The sequence below is a fragment of the Pararge aegeria genome, chromosome 22, assembly GCF_905163445.1.
Source record: "Pararge aegeria chromosome 22, ilParAegt1.1, whole genome shotgun sequence".
In the NCBI taxonomy this organism is placed as follows: domain Eukaryota; kingdom Metazoa; phylum Arthropoda; class Insecta; order Lepidoptera; family Nymphalidae; genus Pararge; species Pararge aegeria.
Genome location: NC_053201.1, coordinates 15,008,010 through 15,024,557, shown reverse-complemented (window position 1 = coordinate 15,024,557; position 16,548 = coordinate 15,008,010). Strand labels below are relative to the sequence as shown.

At 39.4% G+C, this 16,548-nt stretch overlaps 2 protein-coding genes across 2 annotated transcripts; both read left to right on the top strand.

The window, feature by feature from the left end:
• Positions 1–626: 626 nt before the first annotated feature.
• Positions 627–1,524, top strand: LOC120633756 (the record flags this gene model as incomplete). The annotated part of the gene is made up of 1 exon (XM_039904091.1): positions 627–1,524. A coding segment is annotated over exon 1 (852 nt), but the record flags the coding sequence as incomplete, so codon positions are not given.
• Positions 1,525–15,684: 14,160 nt separating this feature from the next.
• LOC120633582 (myosin-2-like) lies at positions 15,685–16,548 on the top strand (the record flags this gene model as incomplete). The annotated part of the gene is made up of 1 exon (XM_039903791.1): positions 15,685–16,548. A coding segment is annotated over exon 1 (864 nt), but the record flags the coding sequence as incomplete, so codon positions are not given.

Genomic DNA, 16,548 nt, shown 5'->3' with positions numbered 1-16,548 from the left:
GCCCGGCCACAGGCCGGGCACCTGGGTTCAGTTCAGTCAAAAATTATATATTATTTACTATTATTTATATTTGAATGAGAATGAAAAATAGCAATTATTTTGAATAGTTTTCAAAATGAGACAGACGGGTGTGGTAGGGTAAAATCTCCAATTTAAAGTTCCCTTATTGCGTATATGTTATGTGTGTTTGCATAGTAGTTTACTATAATGGTAAGCGGTTCGTGTAACGATCTTGCGCGTCTATATTTACAAGTGTGTGGGCAGTTCGTGTATTGATTATTCGATGACGAGACCTCGTAAGAGTCCCGTATCGTTATTTTTCGTCACTACCTACCCGTACCTCCCCCCCCGTGCAGGGAGTGGGTAATTTGCGCGCCTGCTGCCTTCCTTGGATGTGGTAGCAGTTTCTCAGGCTCCCTCACCGGAATCGAACCCTGATTCCCCGTTACCCGCGACAAACAATGGTAGTCGCAGAAACTCATTCCGATTACGAGACCTCGTAAGAGTCCCGTATCGTTATTTTTCGTCACTACCTACCCCCCTGTAATGTAGGTAGTTTAATAATTAGCCCGCACTTCATTATGTTGTTCTACCAATAAACCATTCTGCGATAGTCCGTCGTTTTATTAAGTACATTACATTTTGGCGCAGTCGGTTATTTTAATTAAAATCATGCCTTTTGGTAAAATCGAGCCTTTTGACGTTAGTTCCCACAACTGGGATGCATATTGTCGTCGGGTGAAGCAATTTATTGCGTTAAATAACATCAGTGAAGATTTACACGTGGCCACGTTGGTAACACATGTCGGCATTGCATGTTACGAATTGATGTGCGACTTGTGTTCCCCGGATTTACCGGAAGACAAGAAGTTTGAACAATTAGTGAAGATTGTCAAAGACCACTTGGAGCCACAAAGGTCGGAGATCGCAGAGAGACATATGTTCCGGCAAAGGAAGCAAAGGCAAGGGGAGATAGTGAGTGATTATTTGAAAAGTCTAAAACATCTCGCCAAACATTGCAATTTTCGGGATTCTTTGGAGGTAAATTTGAGAGACCAGTTTGTTTCTGGCCTTCAAAGTGAAGATATGAGGTCACGATTGTTTGCCGAGCGGAACATCGATTATAAGCGAGCAATAGAACTCGCATTGGCGCTCGAGGCAGCGGAGAGACATGCAGCGGAGGCAGCGTCCGGGGCGAGTTCCAGCGCCATCTCGGAAGGGCTGCATCGCATCAGATCCTCACCAGCGCGCGCGGAGCGCGGGCGCATGAAACGGCGCGAGGGAGCGGGTGGCGTGCAGGCAGACGCGGCGGCCAGGGCCGGTGCGCTGAGCCTCGAGGGCTCACGGCGCGGCTGCTGGCGTTGCGGGCGCAGCGGGCATCCGCCGTCCCGGTGCCGCTACAAGTTCTACAGCTGTGATTCGTGTGGGCAGAGGGGCCACCTGAAGGTCGTGTGCGGTAATGTTGATAAGTGTAGTGATGCGGTTATACAGAAAAACACAAAAGGTCAGTTGTTTTTTAATGATTCCGATGACAGTGTTTTAGATTTTTATAATATAATTTGCGAGGGTAATGACGGCCCGTATTATATCAAATTAAACGTAGAAAAGTCTGTAGTTAAATTTGAAATAGATACTGGTAGTAAGATCTCTGTAATTTCAAAGCATTTTTATGATAATCATTTTTCTAGCGTTTGTTTACAACATAAAAATTTAAGGTTAAGATCTTACACAGGTAGTGTTATTGAACCTCTGGGATATATTATGGTAAATGTACAATGTAAAAATCGTTTGTATAAATTACCGTTGTATGTTGTTGAAAACGGCGGCCCTCCTTTACTAGGCCGTGCCTGGATAAGAATTTTACAAATCGATATCACAAATTGCCATAATTTATCCGAAAGATGCGAAAATGATAATACTATAGAATTATTAAGGAAAGAATTTCCCGAGGTTTTCGCTGATGGGCTTGGGACTTTTAAAGCTCGAATGCAGTTGCATTTAGCTGACAAGACTCCAATTTTCGTTAAATCGCGCCCGCTTCCCCTCGCACTTCGCGCGCCGGTCGAGCGCGAGTTGGAGCGGTTGCAGCGAGATGACGTCATTTATAAGGTAGACCGTTCTGATTACGGTACGCCTATTGTTCCTATAATAAAAAAAAATGGAGACATTCGTATTTGTGGAGACTTTAAGGTCACTATTAATCCGCTATTAAAAGATTTTCATTATCCTCTTCCACAAATTGAAGATATATTTGCTACCCTTGGGGGAGGCGAACAGTTTTCTAAATTAGACTTGTCCCACGCCTATCAGCAAGTGTTATTAACGGAGGACTCGCAACCCATGACCGCTATAACTACACACATAGGCACCTTCGTTTACAAGCGAGTACCCTTTGGAATAAAATGTGTTCCTGAGTATTTTGAAAAGTTGATCGAAGAAACTCTGTGTGGCTTATCCTCTACTGTAGCTTTTCAGGACGATATTTGTGTGACTGGCAAAGACAGAGAGACTCATTGCAAAAATTTACGTGCCGTTTTAGCCCGATTAAAAGAGGCCGGGTTGCGAGTAAATTGGTCTAAATGTGAATTCTTTAAGGACAGTGTAACATACTTAGGATACAAAATTGATAAAAAGGGTCTACACACTGATGCAAATAAGATAAAAGCTATTGTTTCGGCGCCATCACCGAAAGACGTAACGCAATTAAAAAGTTTTATTGGTCTCGTTAACTTTTACAATAAATTTTGTGTTAACATGAGTTCTGTATTAAAACCTTTATACGATTTACTAAAGAAAAATGTAAAATGGTATTGGAGTTGCGAATGTGAAAGTGCCTTCAAAAGAGTTAAAAACATTCTCAGTAGTTCGCCTGTGCTAGCACACTACGATCCCAAGTTACCGTTGCTGTTGTCGGTGGACAGTAGCGCGTATGGACTCGGCGCGGTTCTCACGCACCGCTACTCCGACGGATCGGAACGTCTTATCAGTTGCGCCTCGCGTACTCTTAATGAGGCCGAGCGTAATTATTCGCAGCTAGATAAAGAAGCCTTAGCCATAATGTTTGGAGTCAGCAGGCATGATAAGTATCTGTTTGGTCGGCATTTCATTTTGCGCAGCGATCATAAGGCTTTAAGCTATATCTTCGGTAAAAACAAAGGTATTCCGCAAACGGCGGCTAGCCGTTTACAGAGATATGCAGTTCGCTTAGCTGCGTACAACTTTGACATCGAATTTATTTCTTCGGCTAGAAACTGTTTCGCAGATGCGTTGTCTCGTTTGCCTTTAGAAGAAAACGTTAATCGTCAAAGTATCGTTTCAAGTAGTAATAACGGAAATAATAGTTATTTATTTTTTATAGAGGACAAATTGCCTATAACGTTTCACGAAATTAAATATCAAACTGCTAAAGACACTACTTTAAACAAAATTGTAGGGTATGTTAAGTTCGGATGGCCCGAACAAATTGAATCGGATCGTTACAAACAATATCATTTAAGGCGGGAAAATATTTTTTTAGAACAGGGATGCTTGGTTTGGGGATATAGAGTAATTATCCCTGCCAGTTTGCACTCCGCTGTGTTAGACGAATTACATTCCGGGCATATAGGCGTTGTTAAAATGAAACAGCTGGCTCGGAACTATCTGTGGTGGAGCGGCTTGGACGCCGATATTGAGCGCGTGTGTCGCGAGTGCACCGCCTGCGCCGCGCTGCGCGCACAGCCGCCGCCCGCGCCGCTGCACTCGTGGGAGTGGCCGGTGGAGCCTTGGTCGCGGTTGAATGTTGACTTTTTAGGTCCGTTTCGTAATAAATATTATTTAGTTATTTTAGATGCTCATTCCAAATGGTTGGAAGTGGAACCAGTGCCAAATACTTCGGCAGCTACCGTTATATCTTGCCTGCGCAAAATATTTGCCCGGTTCGGTCTATGCAAGGTCATTGTGAGCGACAATGGTCCACCATTTTCTTCATCCGAATACTTACATTATTTGAATAAGAATGGAATCAAGCGAATATTAGTCGCCCCATATCATCCATCGAGTAACGGTGCAGCTGAAAACGTTGTTAAAACTGTAAAGCTAGTATTAAAGAAGGCTATAATCGAAAACGTGAATTTAGAAAAAGCGTTATGTACATTTTTATTTACATATAGAAATACAGAACATTGTACCACTCAAAAAGAACCCTCCGTAGCACTTTTGGGACACAGGTTACGCGGCAGGTTAGATCTTTTACGACCGAATACCAGAGATGTCATTCGCGATAAACAATCAAGTCAAGAAGAACGTCGCGGTGGCTCATTGCGAGAAATGAGCACTGGAGACCGGGTTCTGGTCCGGAACTATAATAATAATTTAGTAAAATGGAAGGAAGGTGTAGTGTTGGATAGAACCGGTCCCGTCTCCTATGTTGTCAAAACAGACGATGACAATCGTACTAGTAGAAGACACGTTGATCAAATACTTGACAAAAATTATAAAAAATCTAGGTATACTTTAACAGGCATGGTGGATAATGAAAACTCGGGAGAAAGAGAGATGAATGATGAAGCGTTCAAAAGTTTCGATAATTCTGTTGTCGGTTCGTCTCCTGTAACAGATACAGAAAATCAGCTAGTAAAGGCACCTTCACCTTCTCAAGCGATTCCCAATACGAATAGTCCTCTTCGTATGGCATTAAGACCGCGGGTCAAAAAGATGATGAAATTGTAATTAATTAAGTGATGTAAATATTTCGTTTTTTTTTATTGGCTTTTATGTAAATCCAATAGTTAAATTTGGAGAAGAGCAGTGTAATGTAGGTAGTTTAATAATTAGCCCGCACTTCATTATGTTGTTCTACCAATAAACCATTCTGCGATAGTCCGTCGTTTTATTAAGTACATTACACCCCCTACCTCCCCCCGTGCGGGGTACAATATTGATATGATATTAAAAAAATACCATTAATAAATAACATAATAAAAGACCACCACTTTTATAGAGACATAACGCCACATAATTATAAAAAGTATAGTGTGTGGATCTAATCAACCACCACTGGCACCAGACCCTCAATGCCCTTAAATTTTACCTCGTTAAAATATTTAAAGTGTACTCATTCCGATTGCGAGACCTCGTAAGAGTCCCGTATCGTTATTTTTCGTCACTACCTACCCGTACCTCCCCCCTGTGCGGGGTACAATATTGATATGATATTAAAATAATACCATTAATAAATAACATAATAAAAGACCACCACTTTTATAGAGACATAACGCCACTGTGTGGCGCCGCCATCAGTCTCCTTAGACTCGGTACTTTGTCGTCGCCGTCGACTTCGCACCTTCGCCCCATATAGTAGTGGCGCGGCGCGATATTAAATTAATTGTTATTTTACAATATCTTCTAATATGAATAAGAGTACTTTGTATTGGTACGTTTTGTTTTTTGTTTTTTTTTTTTTAAACGGAACTGAACCTAAGTGGCACCCGTCTTATTCATGTTCTAACCTAACCTAACCTATCCAAACCTTTTAAAACTAGTTTGGATTCCTTTAGACCTCAGCCCACCGGCAACTACGACTAACTAAACACTGATCTAGCTATCTGGCTTTCATCAGTGCATCAACAGCAGCATAACTAGTATTAAAATAGTAATGAGTTTTTATTAATGCATATATTCACATTAAATCTTGAATCTAAAGTCTAAAGGTGTCAAAACTAGATTTAGGTTAGGTTAGGTTAGAACATGAATACGAGGGGTGCCCGGCCACAGGCCGGGCACTTGGGTTCAGTTCAGTCAAAAATTATATATTATTTACTATTATTTATATTTGAATGAGACTGAAAAATAGGAAATTATTTTGAATAGTTTTCAAAATGAGACAGACGGGTGTGGTAGGGTAAAATCTCTAATTGAAAGTTCCCTTATTGCGTATATGTTATGTGTGTTTGCATAGTAGTTTACTATAATGGTAAGCGGTTCGTGTAACGATCTTGCGCGTCTATATTTACAAGTGTGTGGGCAGTTCGTGTATTACACAGTGACCATATAAACCACGTAAATCGAAAATCCGTCTGACAGGACGTTTCGTACAACGGGATTTCAAAATCCAACGACTGTTATAAGCAAACGACGTACATTTTACGTCCATGGGATGTACCTGGGGAGTATTGCTTTCATTTTTCTTATGTTAATAACACTGCCATAACAATATCCTAGTTGATAACCAATTCCCTACTTCAAATTTTTGTTTTATTTTGTTATTCTCGTAACACTCACGAGAGACGTCCCTCCACACACTTAGACAGACTCATTCTCGCTTTACTTGACGGATTTGTGGAAGTATAGTTGAAGAATTAATTAAACTGTCTCAGACAAAAATACACAACCAAATAAACCTTATTTTACAAGTTGTGATTCAAAGTTTTCTTTGCTAAAATTGCTATTTCTATCACTTAAAGATATCCCTAATTAGTATGTTATTGTATTTCCTAGTATACTATCTGTAATATTCCTTAGTATTTATCTCTATTTCCTATAACTTTTTCATAATATATATACATATATTTTTGATCCTTTTCTCTTTCTTCTGTAGGTTATCTAATTTCCTTCACTCACATATACTGTTTGCTGTGTTTCAGGGCGAAGTGCTATAAAATGATGCCAACAATGCTAACCAGAAGAGCGGCTGCATTGCAAGAGCAATTAAAACTTAAAAATGCCCTCAGTGAACTAAAGTCACTGAAACAACTAAATGCTGATTTAATGAGGGAACAAGATGACAGTGAAGTGGAAATGAGATCAATTATTGCCAAGAACTCCCAGCTAAAGGGTGAACTAGCTGACCTACATAGCGCTCACACTCTATTCTTAGAGGAGCGCAACCAACTCCAGGAGGCAGTGCGTTCTTTTAACCAATGCATATCTACTTATGATGAAGCTTTAGGAAGAATTACTATGTTGGAGGGTGAATTATGTAGCGCACATAAAACTATTGATGACCTTCAGTCACAATTACAAAATGTTGAAATGCAATCAACAAATAACTTGTATGATGAACTACTTACTTCATCCTCAACAATGCCAGTGTGCATCGATCTGACTTGTGATAGCCCTTGTGTTAAAAAAACCAAGCCTCAAATAGATCTCCCCTTTTTTAATAGCCACAATAAAATAAAAAAATACATTAGAATTAGTAAAATAATAAAGAAAACTCAAAAATTAGTAAAAAACCAGAAGAAAAGCAGTGAAAACCTGATACTAAGAAAAGAACGTTCAGTTTTGTTAAATAAGTTAAATACCTTTTCTCTTTCTTTTCAAAGTAGCAGGGAAAAATATGAGAGTGAAATCCAAACCTTAAATGATGTTATTCAACAGCTGGAAGACTCACTTAAAACTATGACTATTAAATATGAGCTGTCAAAAAAGCAGATTGATGAACAAATTCTGGCAGCTGATGAGTTGTTAGCTCTAGGTACCTACAATAGGGCTCGTTTTGAGTCATTGGCAAATAAATGTCAATGTTCTCAAGATATACCTACGGCTAACCTAGACTTAAGTAGTAGTATTTTGTCCTCTAATAAGCTAGAGACCTGCCAAGAGCAGTGTGAAAGTATTATTCCTGTCACTACATCCTTAGATTATAATTTATCAAGTAAGCATAAAAAACACACTTTAGTAATTTCAGACAAGCTAGGTAAAGGTTTTGGTCCTATTATGAACTGTTACCTAGATCACTCAGTGACTAATAGATGTTCACCGGGGGGCTAATTTAGACTATCTTATTGATAGTTTGAACATAGACAGTTTAGATGTAAATAAAAATGTTATATTTTTGTTAGGAGACAGCTTAAATGTATTTTCGTGCAGCAGTTCGTGTATTGATTATTCGATGACGAGACCTCGTAAGAGTCCCGTATCGTTATTTTTCGTCACTACCTACCCGTACCTCCCCCCCCGTGCAGGGAGTGGGTAATTTGCGCGCCTGCTGCCTTCCTTGGATGTGGTAGCAGTTTCTCAGGCTCCCTCACCGGAATCGAACCCTGATTCCCCGTTACCCGCGACAAACAATGGTAGTCGCAGAAACTCATTCCGATTACGAGACCTCGTAAGAGTCCCGTATCGTTATTTTTCGTCACTACCTACCCCCCTACCTCCCCCCGTGCGGGGTACAATATTGATATGATATTAAAAAAATACCATTAATAAATAACATAATAAAAGACCACCACTTTTATAGAGACATAACGCCACATAATTATAAAAAGTATAGTGTGTGGATCTAATCAACCACCACTGGCACCAGACCCTCAATGCCCTTAAATTTTACCTCGTTAAAATATTTAAAGTGTACTCATTCCGATTGCGAGACCTCGTAAGAGTCCCGTATCGTTATTTTTCGTCACTACCTACCCGTACCTCCCCCCTGTGCGGGGTACAATATTGATATGATATTAAAATAATACCATTAATAAATAACATAATAAAAGACCACCACTTTTATAGAGACATAACGCCACTGTGTGGCGCCGCCATCAGTCTCCTTAGACTCGGTACTTTGTCGTCGCCGTCGACTTCGCACCTTCGCCCCATATAGTAGTGGCGCGGCGCGACGGGCCTAATGTGTAAGTGAAAAAAAAAAAAAAAAAATTAAATTAATTGTTATTTTACAATATCTTCTAATATGAATAAGAGTACTTTGTATTGGTACGTTTTGTTTTTTGTTTTTTTTTTTTTAAACGGAACTGAACCTAAGTGACCGGCCTGCGGCCGGGCACCCGTCTTATTCATGTTCTAACCTAACCTAACCTATCCAAACCTTTTAAAACTAGTTTGGATTCCTTTAGACCTCAGCCCACCGGCAACTACGACTAACTAAACACTGATCTAGCTATCTGGCTTTCATCAGTGCATCAACAGCAGCATAACTAGTATTAAAATAGTAATGAGTTTTTATTAATGCATATATTCACATTAAATCTTGAATCTAAAGTCTAAAGGTGTCAAAACTAGATTTAGTTTAGGTTAGGTTAGAACATGAATACGAGGGGTGCCCGGCCACAGGCCGGGCACTTGGGTTCAGTTCAGTCAAAAATTATATATTATTTACTATTATTTATATTTGAATGAGAATGAAAAATAGCAATTATTTTGAATAGTTTTCAAAATGAGACAGACGGGTGTGGTAGGGTAAAATCTCCAATTTAAAGTTCCCTTATTGCGTATATGTTATGTGTGTTTGCATAGTAGTTTACTATAATGGTAAGCGGTTCGTGTAACGATCTTGCGCGTCTATATTTACAAGTGTGTGGGCAGTTCGTGTATTGATTATTCGATGACGAGACCTCGTAAGAGTCCCGTATCGTTATTTTTCGTCACTACCTACCCGTACCTCCCCCCCCGTGCAGGGAGTGGGTAATTTGCGCGCCTGCTGCCTTCCTTGGATGTGGTAGCAGTTTCTCAGGCTCCCTCACCGGAATCGAACCCTGATTCCCCGTTACCCGCGACAAACAATGGTAGTCGCAGAAACTCATTCCGATTACGAGACCTCGTAAGAGTCCCGTATCGTTATTTTTCGTCACTACCTACCCCCCTACCTCCCCCCGTGCGGGGTACAATATTGATATGATATTAAAAAAATACCATTAATAAATAACATAATAAAAGACCACCACTTTTATAGAGACATAACGCCACATAATTATAAAAAGTATAGTGTGTGGATCTAATCAACCACCACTGGCACCAGACCCTCAATGCCCTTAAATTTTACCTCGTTAAAATATTTAAAGTGTACTCATTCCGATTGCGAGACCTCGTAAGAGTCCCGTATCGTTATTTTTCGTCACTACCTACCCGTACCTCCCCCCTGTGCGGGGTACAATATTGATATGATATTAAAATAATACCATTAATAAATAACATAATAAAAGACCACCACTTTTATAGAGACATAACGCCACTGTGTGGCGCCGCCATCAGTCTCCTTAGACTCGGTACTTTGTCGTCGCCGTCGACTTCGCACCTTCGCCCCATATAGTAGTGGCGCGGCGCGACGGGCCTAATGTGTAAGTGAAAAAAAAAAAAAAAAATTAAATTAATTGTTATTTTACAATATCTTCTAATATGAATAAGAGTACTTTGTATTGGTACGTTTTGTTTTTTGTTTTTTTTTTTTTAAACGGAACTGAACCTAAGTGACCGGCCTGCGGCCGGGCACCCGTCTTATTCATGTTCTAACCTAACCTAACCTATCCAAACCTTTTAAAACTAGTTTGGATTCCTTTAGACCTCAGCCCACCGGCAACTACGACTAACTAAACACTGATCTAGCTATCTGGCTTTCATCAGTGCATCAACAGCAGCATAACTAGTATTAAAATAGTAATGAGTTTTTATTAATGCATATATTCACATTAAATCTTGAATCTAAAGTCTAAAGGTGTCAAAACTAGATTTAGTTTAGGTTAGGTTAGAACATGAATACGAGGGGTGCCCGGCCACAGGCCGGGCACTTGGGTTCAGTTCAGTCAAAAATTATATATTATTTACTATTATTTATATTTGAATGAGAATGAAAAATAGCAATTATTTTGAATAGTTTTCAGAATGAGACAGACGGGTGTGGTAGGGTAAAATCTCCAATTTAAAGTTCCCTTATTGCGTATATGTTATGTGTGTTTGCATAGTAGTTTACTATAATGGTAAGCGGTTCGTGTAACGATCTTGCGCGTCTATATTTACAAGTGTGTGGGCAGTTCGTGTATTGATTATTCGATGACGAGACCTCGTAAGAGTCCCGTATCGTTATTTTTCGTCACTACCTACCCGTACCTCCCCCCCCGTGCAGGGAGTGGGTAATTTGCGCGCCTGCTGCCTTCCTTGGATGTGGTAGCAGTTTCTCAGGCTCCCTCACCGGAATCGAACCCTGATTCCCCGTTACCCGCGACAAACAATGGTAGTCGCAGAAACTCATTCCGATTACGAGACCTCGTAAGAGTCCCGTATCGTTATTTTTCGTCACTACCTACCCCCCTACCTCCCCCCGTGCGGGGTACAATATTGATATGATATTAAAAAAATACCATTAATAAATAACATAATAAAAGACCACCACTTTTATAGAGACATAACGCCACATAATTATAAAAAGTATAGTGTGTGGATCTAATCAACCACCACTGGCACCAGACCCTCAATGCCCTTAAATTTTACCTCGTTAAAATATTTAAAGTGTACTCATTCCGATTGCGAGACCTCGTAAGAGTCCCGTATCGTTATTTTTCGTCACTACCTACCCGTACCTCCCCCCTGTGCGGGGTACAATATTGATATGATATTAAAATAATACCATTAATAAATAACATAATAAAAGACCACCACTTTTATAGAGACATAACGCCACTGTGTGGCGCCGCCATCAGTCTCCTTAGACTCGGTACTTTGTCGTCGCCGTCGACTTCGCACCTTCGCCCCATATAGTAGTGGCGCGGCGCGACGGGCCTAATGAGTAAGTGAAAAAAAAAAAAAAAAAAATTAAATTAATTGTTATTTTACAATATCTTCTAATATGAATAAGAGTACTTTGTATTGGTACGTTTTGTTTTTTGTTTTTTTTTTTTTAAACGGAACTGAACCTAAGTGACCGGCCTGCGGCCGGGCACCCGTCTTATTCATGTTCTAACCTAACCTAACCTATCCAAACCTTTTAAAACTAGTTTGGATTCCTTTAGACCTCAGCCCACCGGCAACTACGACTAACTAAACACTGATCTAGCTATCTGGCTTTCATCAGTGCATCAACAGCAGCATAACTAGTATTAAAATAGTAATGAGTTTTTATTAATGCATATATTCACATTAAATCTTGAATCTAAAGTCTAAAGGTGTCAAAACTAGATTTAGTTTAGGTTAGGTTAGAACATGAATACGAGGGGTGCCCGGCCACAGGCCGGGCACTTGGGTTCAGTTCAGTCAAAAATTATATATTATTTACTATTATTTATATTTGAATGAGAATGAAAAATAGCAATTATTTTGAATAGTTTTCAAAATGAGACAGACGGGTGTGGTAGGGTAAAATCTCCAATTGAAAGTTCCCTTATTGCGTATATGTTATGTGTGTTTGCATAGTAGTTTACTATAATGGTAAGCGGTTCGTGTAACGATCTTGCGCGTCTATATTTACAAGTGTGTGGGCAGTTCGTGTATTGATTATTCGATGACGAGACCTCGTAAGAGTCCCGTATCGTTATTTTTCGTCACTACCTACCCGTACCTCCCCCCCCGTGCAGGGAGTGGGTAATTTGCGCGCCTGCTGCCTTCCTTGGATGTGGTAGCAGTTTCTCAGGCTCCCTCACCGGAATCGAACCCTGATTCCCCGTTACCCGCGACAAACAATGGTAGTCGCAGAAACTCATTCCGATTACGAGACCTCGTAAGAGTCCCGTATCGTTATTTTTCGTCACTACCTACCCCCTACCTCCCCCCGTGCGGGGTACAATATTGATATGATATTAAAAAAATACTATTAATAAATAACATAATAAAAGACCACCACTTTTATAGAGACATAACGCCACATAATTATAAAAAGTATAGTGTGTGGATCTAATCAACCACCACTGGCACCAGACCCTCAATGCCCTTAAATTTTACCTCGTTAAAATATTTAAAGTGTACTCATTCCGATTGCGAGACCTCGTAAGAGTCCCGTATCGTTATTTTTCGTCACTACCTACCCGTACCTCCCCCCTGTGCGGGGTACAATATTGATATGATATTAAAATAATACCATTAATAAATAACATAATAAAAGACCACCACTTTTATAGAGACATAACGCCACTGTGTGGCGCCGCCATCAGTCTCCTTAGACTCGGTACTTTGTCGTCGCCGTCGACTTCGCACCTTCGCCCCATATAGTAGTGGCGCGGCGCGACGGGCCTAATGTGTAAGTGAAAAAAAAAAAAAAAAAAATTAAATTAATTGTTATTTTACAATATCTTCTAATATGAATAAGAGTACTTTGTATTGGTACGTTTTGTTTTTTGTTTTTTTTTTTTAAACGGAACTGAACCTAAGTGACCGGCCTGCGGCCGGGCACCCGTCTTATTCATGTTCTAACCTAACCTAACCTATCCAAACCTTTTTAAACTAGTTTGGATTCCTTTAGACCTCAGCCCACCGGCAACTACGACTAACTAAACACTGATCTAGCTATCTGGCTTTCATCAGTGCATCAACAGCAGCATAACTAGTATTAAAATAGTAATGAGTTTTTATTAATGCATATATTCACATTAAATCTTGAATCTAAAGTCTAAAGGTGTCAAAACTAGATTTAGTTTAGGTAAGGTTAGAACATGAATACGAGGGGTGCCCGGCCACAGGCCGGGCACTTGGGTTCAGTTCAGTCAAAAATTATATATTATTTACTATTATTTATATTTGAATGAGAATGAAAAATAGCAATTATTTTGAATAGTTTTCAAAATGAGACAGACGGGTGTGGTAGGGTAAAATCTCCAATTGAAAGTTCCCTTATTGCGTATATGTTATGTGTGTTTGCATAGTAGTTTACTATAATGGTAAGCGGTTCGTGTAACGATCTTGCGCGTCTATATTTACAAGTGTGTGGGCAGTTCGTGTATTGATTATTCGATGACGAGACCTCGTAAGAGTCCCGTATCGTTATTTTTCGTCACTACCTACCCGTACCTCCCCCCCCGTGCAGGGAGTGGGTAATTTGCGCGCCTGCTGCCTTCCTTGGATGTGGTAGCAGTTTCTCAGGCTCCCTCACCGGAATCAAACCCTGATTCCCCGTTACCCGCGACAAACAATGGTAGTCGCAGAAACTCATTCCGATTACGAGACCTCGTAAGAGTCCCGTATCGTTATTTTTCGTCACTACCTACCCCCCTACCTCCCCCCGTGCGGGGTACAATATTGATATGATATTAAAAAAATACCATTAATAAATAACATAATAAAAGACCACCACTTTTATAGAGACATAACGCCACATAATTATAAAAAGTATAGTGTGTGGATCTAATCAACCACCACTGGCACCAGACCCTCAATGCCCTTAAATTTTACCTCGTTAAAATATTTAAAGTGTACTCATTCCGATTGCGAGACCTCGTAAGAGTCCCGTATCGTTATTTTTCGTCACTACCTACCCGTACCTCCCCCCTGTGCGGGGTACAATATTGATATGATATTAAAATAATACCATTAATAAATAACATAATAAAAGACCACCACTTTTATAGAGACATAACGCCACTGTGTGGCGCCGCCATCAGTCTCCTTAGACTCGGTACTTTGTCGTCGCCGTCGACTTCGCACCTTCGCCCCATATAGTAGTGGCGCGGCGCGACGGGCCTAATGTGTAAGTGAAAAAAAAAAAAAAAAAATTAAATTAATTGTTATTTTACAATATCTTCTAATATGAATAAGAGTACTTTGTATTGGTACGTTTTGTTTTTTGTTTTTTTTTTTTTAAACGGAACTGAACCTAAGTGGCACCCGTCTTATTCATGTTCTAACCTAACCTAACCTATCCAAACCTTTTAAAACTAGTTTGGATTCCTTTAGACCTCAGCCCACCGGCAACTACGACTAACTAAACACTGATCTAGCTATCTGGCTTTCATCAGTGCATCAACAGCAGCATAACTAGTATTAAAATAGTAATGAGTTTTTATTAATGCATATATTCACATTAAATCTTGAATCTAAAGTCTAAAGGTGTCAAAACTAGATTTAGGTTAGGTTAGGTTAGAACATGAATACGAGGGGTGCCCGGCCACAGGCCGGGCACTTGGGTTCAGTTCAGTCAAAAATTATATATTATTTACTATTATTTATATTTGAATGAGAATGAAAAATAGCAATTATTTTGAATAGTTTTCAAAATCAGACAGACGGGTGTGGTAGGGTAAAATCTCTAATTGAAAGTTCCCTTATTGCGTATATGTTATGTGTGTTTGCATAGTAGTTTACTATAATGGTAAGCGGTTCGTGTAACGATCTTGCGCGTCTATATTTACAAGTGTGTGGGCAGTTCGTGTATTACACAGTGACCATATAAACCACGTAAATCGAAAATCCGTCTGACAGGAGGTTTCGTACAACGGGATTTCAAAATCCAACGACTGTTATAAGCAAACGACGTACATTTTACGTCCATGGGATGTACCTGGGGAGTATTGCTTTCATTTTTCTTATGTTAATAACACTGCCATAACAATATCCTAGTTGATAACCAATTCCCTACTTCAAATTTTTGTTTTATTTTGTTATTCTCGTAACACTCACGAGAGACGTCCCTCCACACACTTAGACAGACTCATTCTCGCTTTACTTGACGGATTTGTGGAAGTATAGTTGAAGAATTAATTAAACTGTCTCAGACAAAAATACACAACCAAATAAACCTTATTTTACAAGTTGTGATTCAAAGTTTTCTTTGCTAAAATTGCTATTTCTATCACTTAAAGATATCCCTAATTAGTATGTTATTGTATTTCCTAGTATACTATCTGTAATATTCCTTAGTATTTATCTCTATTTCCTATAACTTTTTCATAATATATATACATATATTTTTGATCCTTTTCTCTTTCTTCTGTAGGTTATCTAATTTCCTTCACTCACATATACTGTTTGCTGTGTTTCAGGGCGAAGTGCTATAAAATGATGCCAACAATGCTAACCAGAAGAGCGGCTGCATTGCAAGAGCAATTAAAACTTAAAAATGCCCTCAGTGAACTAAAGTCACTGAAACAACTAAATGCTGATTTAATGAGGGAACAAGATGACAGTGAAGTGGAAATGAGATCAATTATTGCCAAGAACTCCCAGCTAAAGGGTGAACTAGCTGACCTACATAGCGCTCACACTCTGGTCTTAGAGGAGCGCAACCAACTCCAGGAGGCAGTGCGTTCTTTTAACCAATGCATATCTACTTATGATGAAGCTTTAGGAAGAATTACTATGTTGGAGGGTGAATTATGTAGCGCACATAAAACTATTGATGACCTTCAGTCACAATTACAAAATGTTGAAATGCAATCAACAAATAACTTGTATGATGAACTACTTACTTCATCCTCAACAATGCCAGTGTGCATCGATCTGACTTGTGATAGCCCTTGTGTTAAAAAAACCAAGCCTCAAATAGATCTCCCCTTTTTAAATAGCCACAATAAAATAAAAAAATACATTAGAATTAGTAAAATAATAAAGAAAACTCAAAAATTAGTAAAAAACCAGAAGAAAAGCAGTGAAAACCTGATACTAAGAAAAGAACGTTCAGTTTTGTTAAATAAGTTAAATACCTTTTCTCTTTCTTTTCAAAGTAGCAGGGAAAAATATGAGAGTGAAATCCAAACCTTAAATGATGTTATTCAACAGCTGGAAGACTCACTTAAAACTATGACTATTAAATATGAGCTGTCAAAAAAGCAGATTGATGAACAAATTCTGGCAGCTGATGAGTTGTTAGCTCTAGGTACCTACAATAGGGCTCGTTTTGAGTCATTGGCAAATAAATGTCAA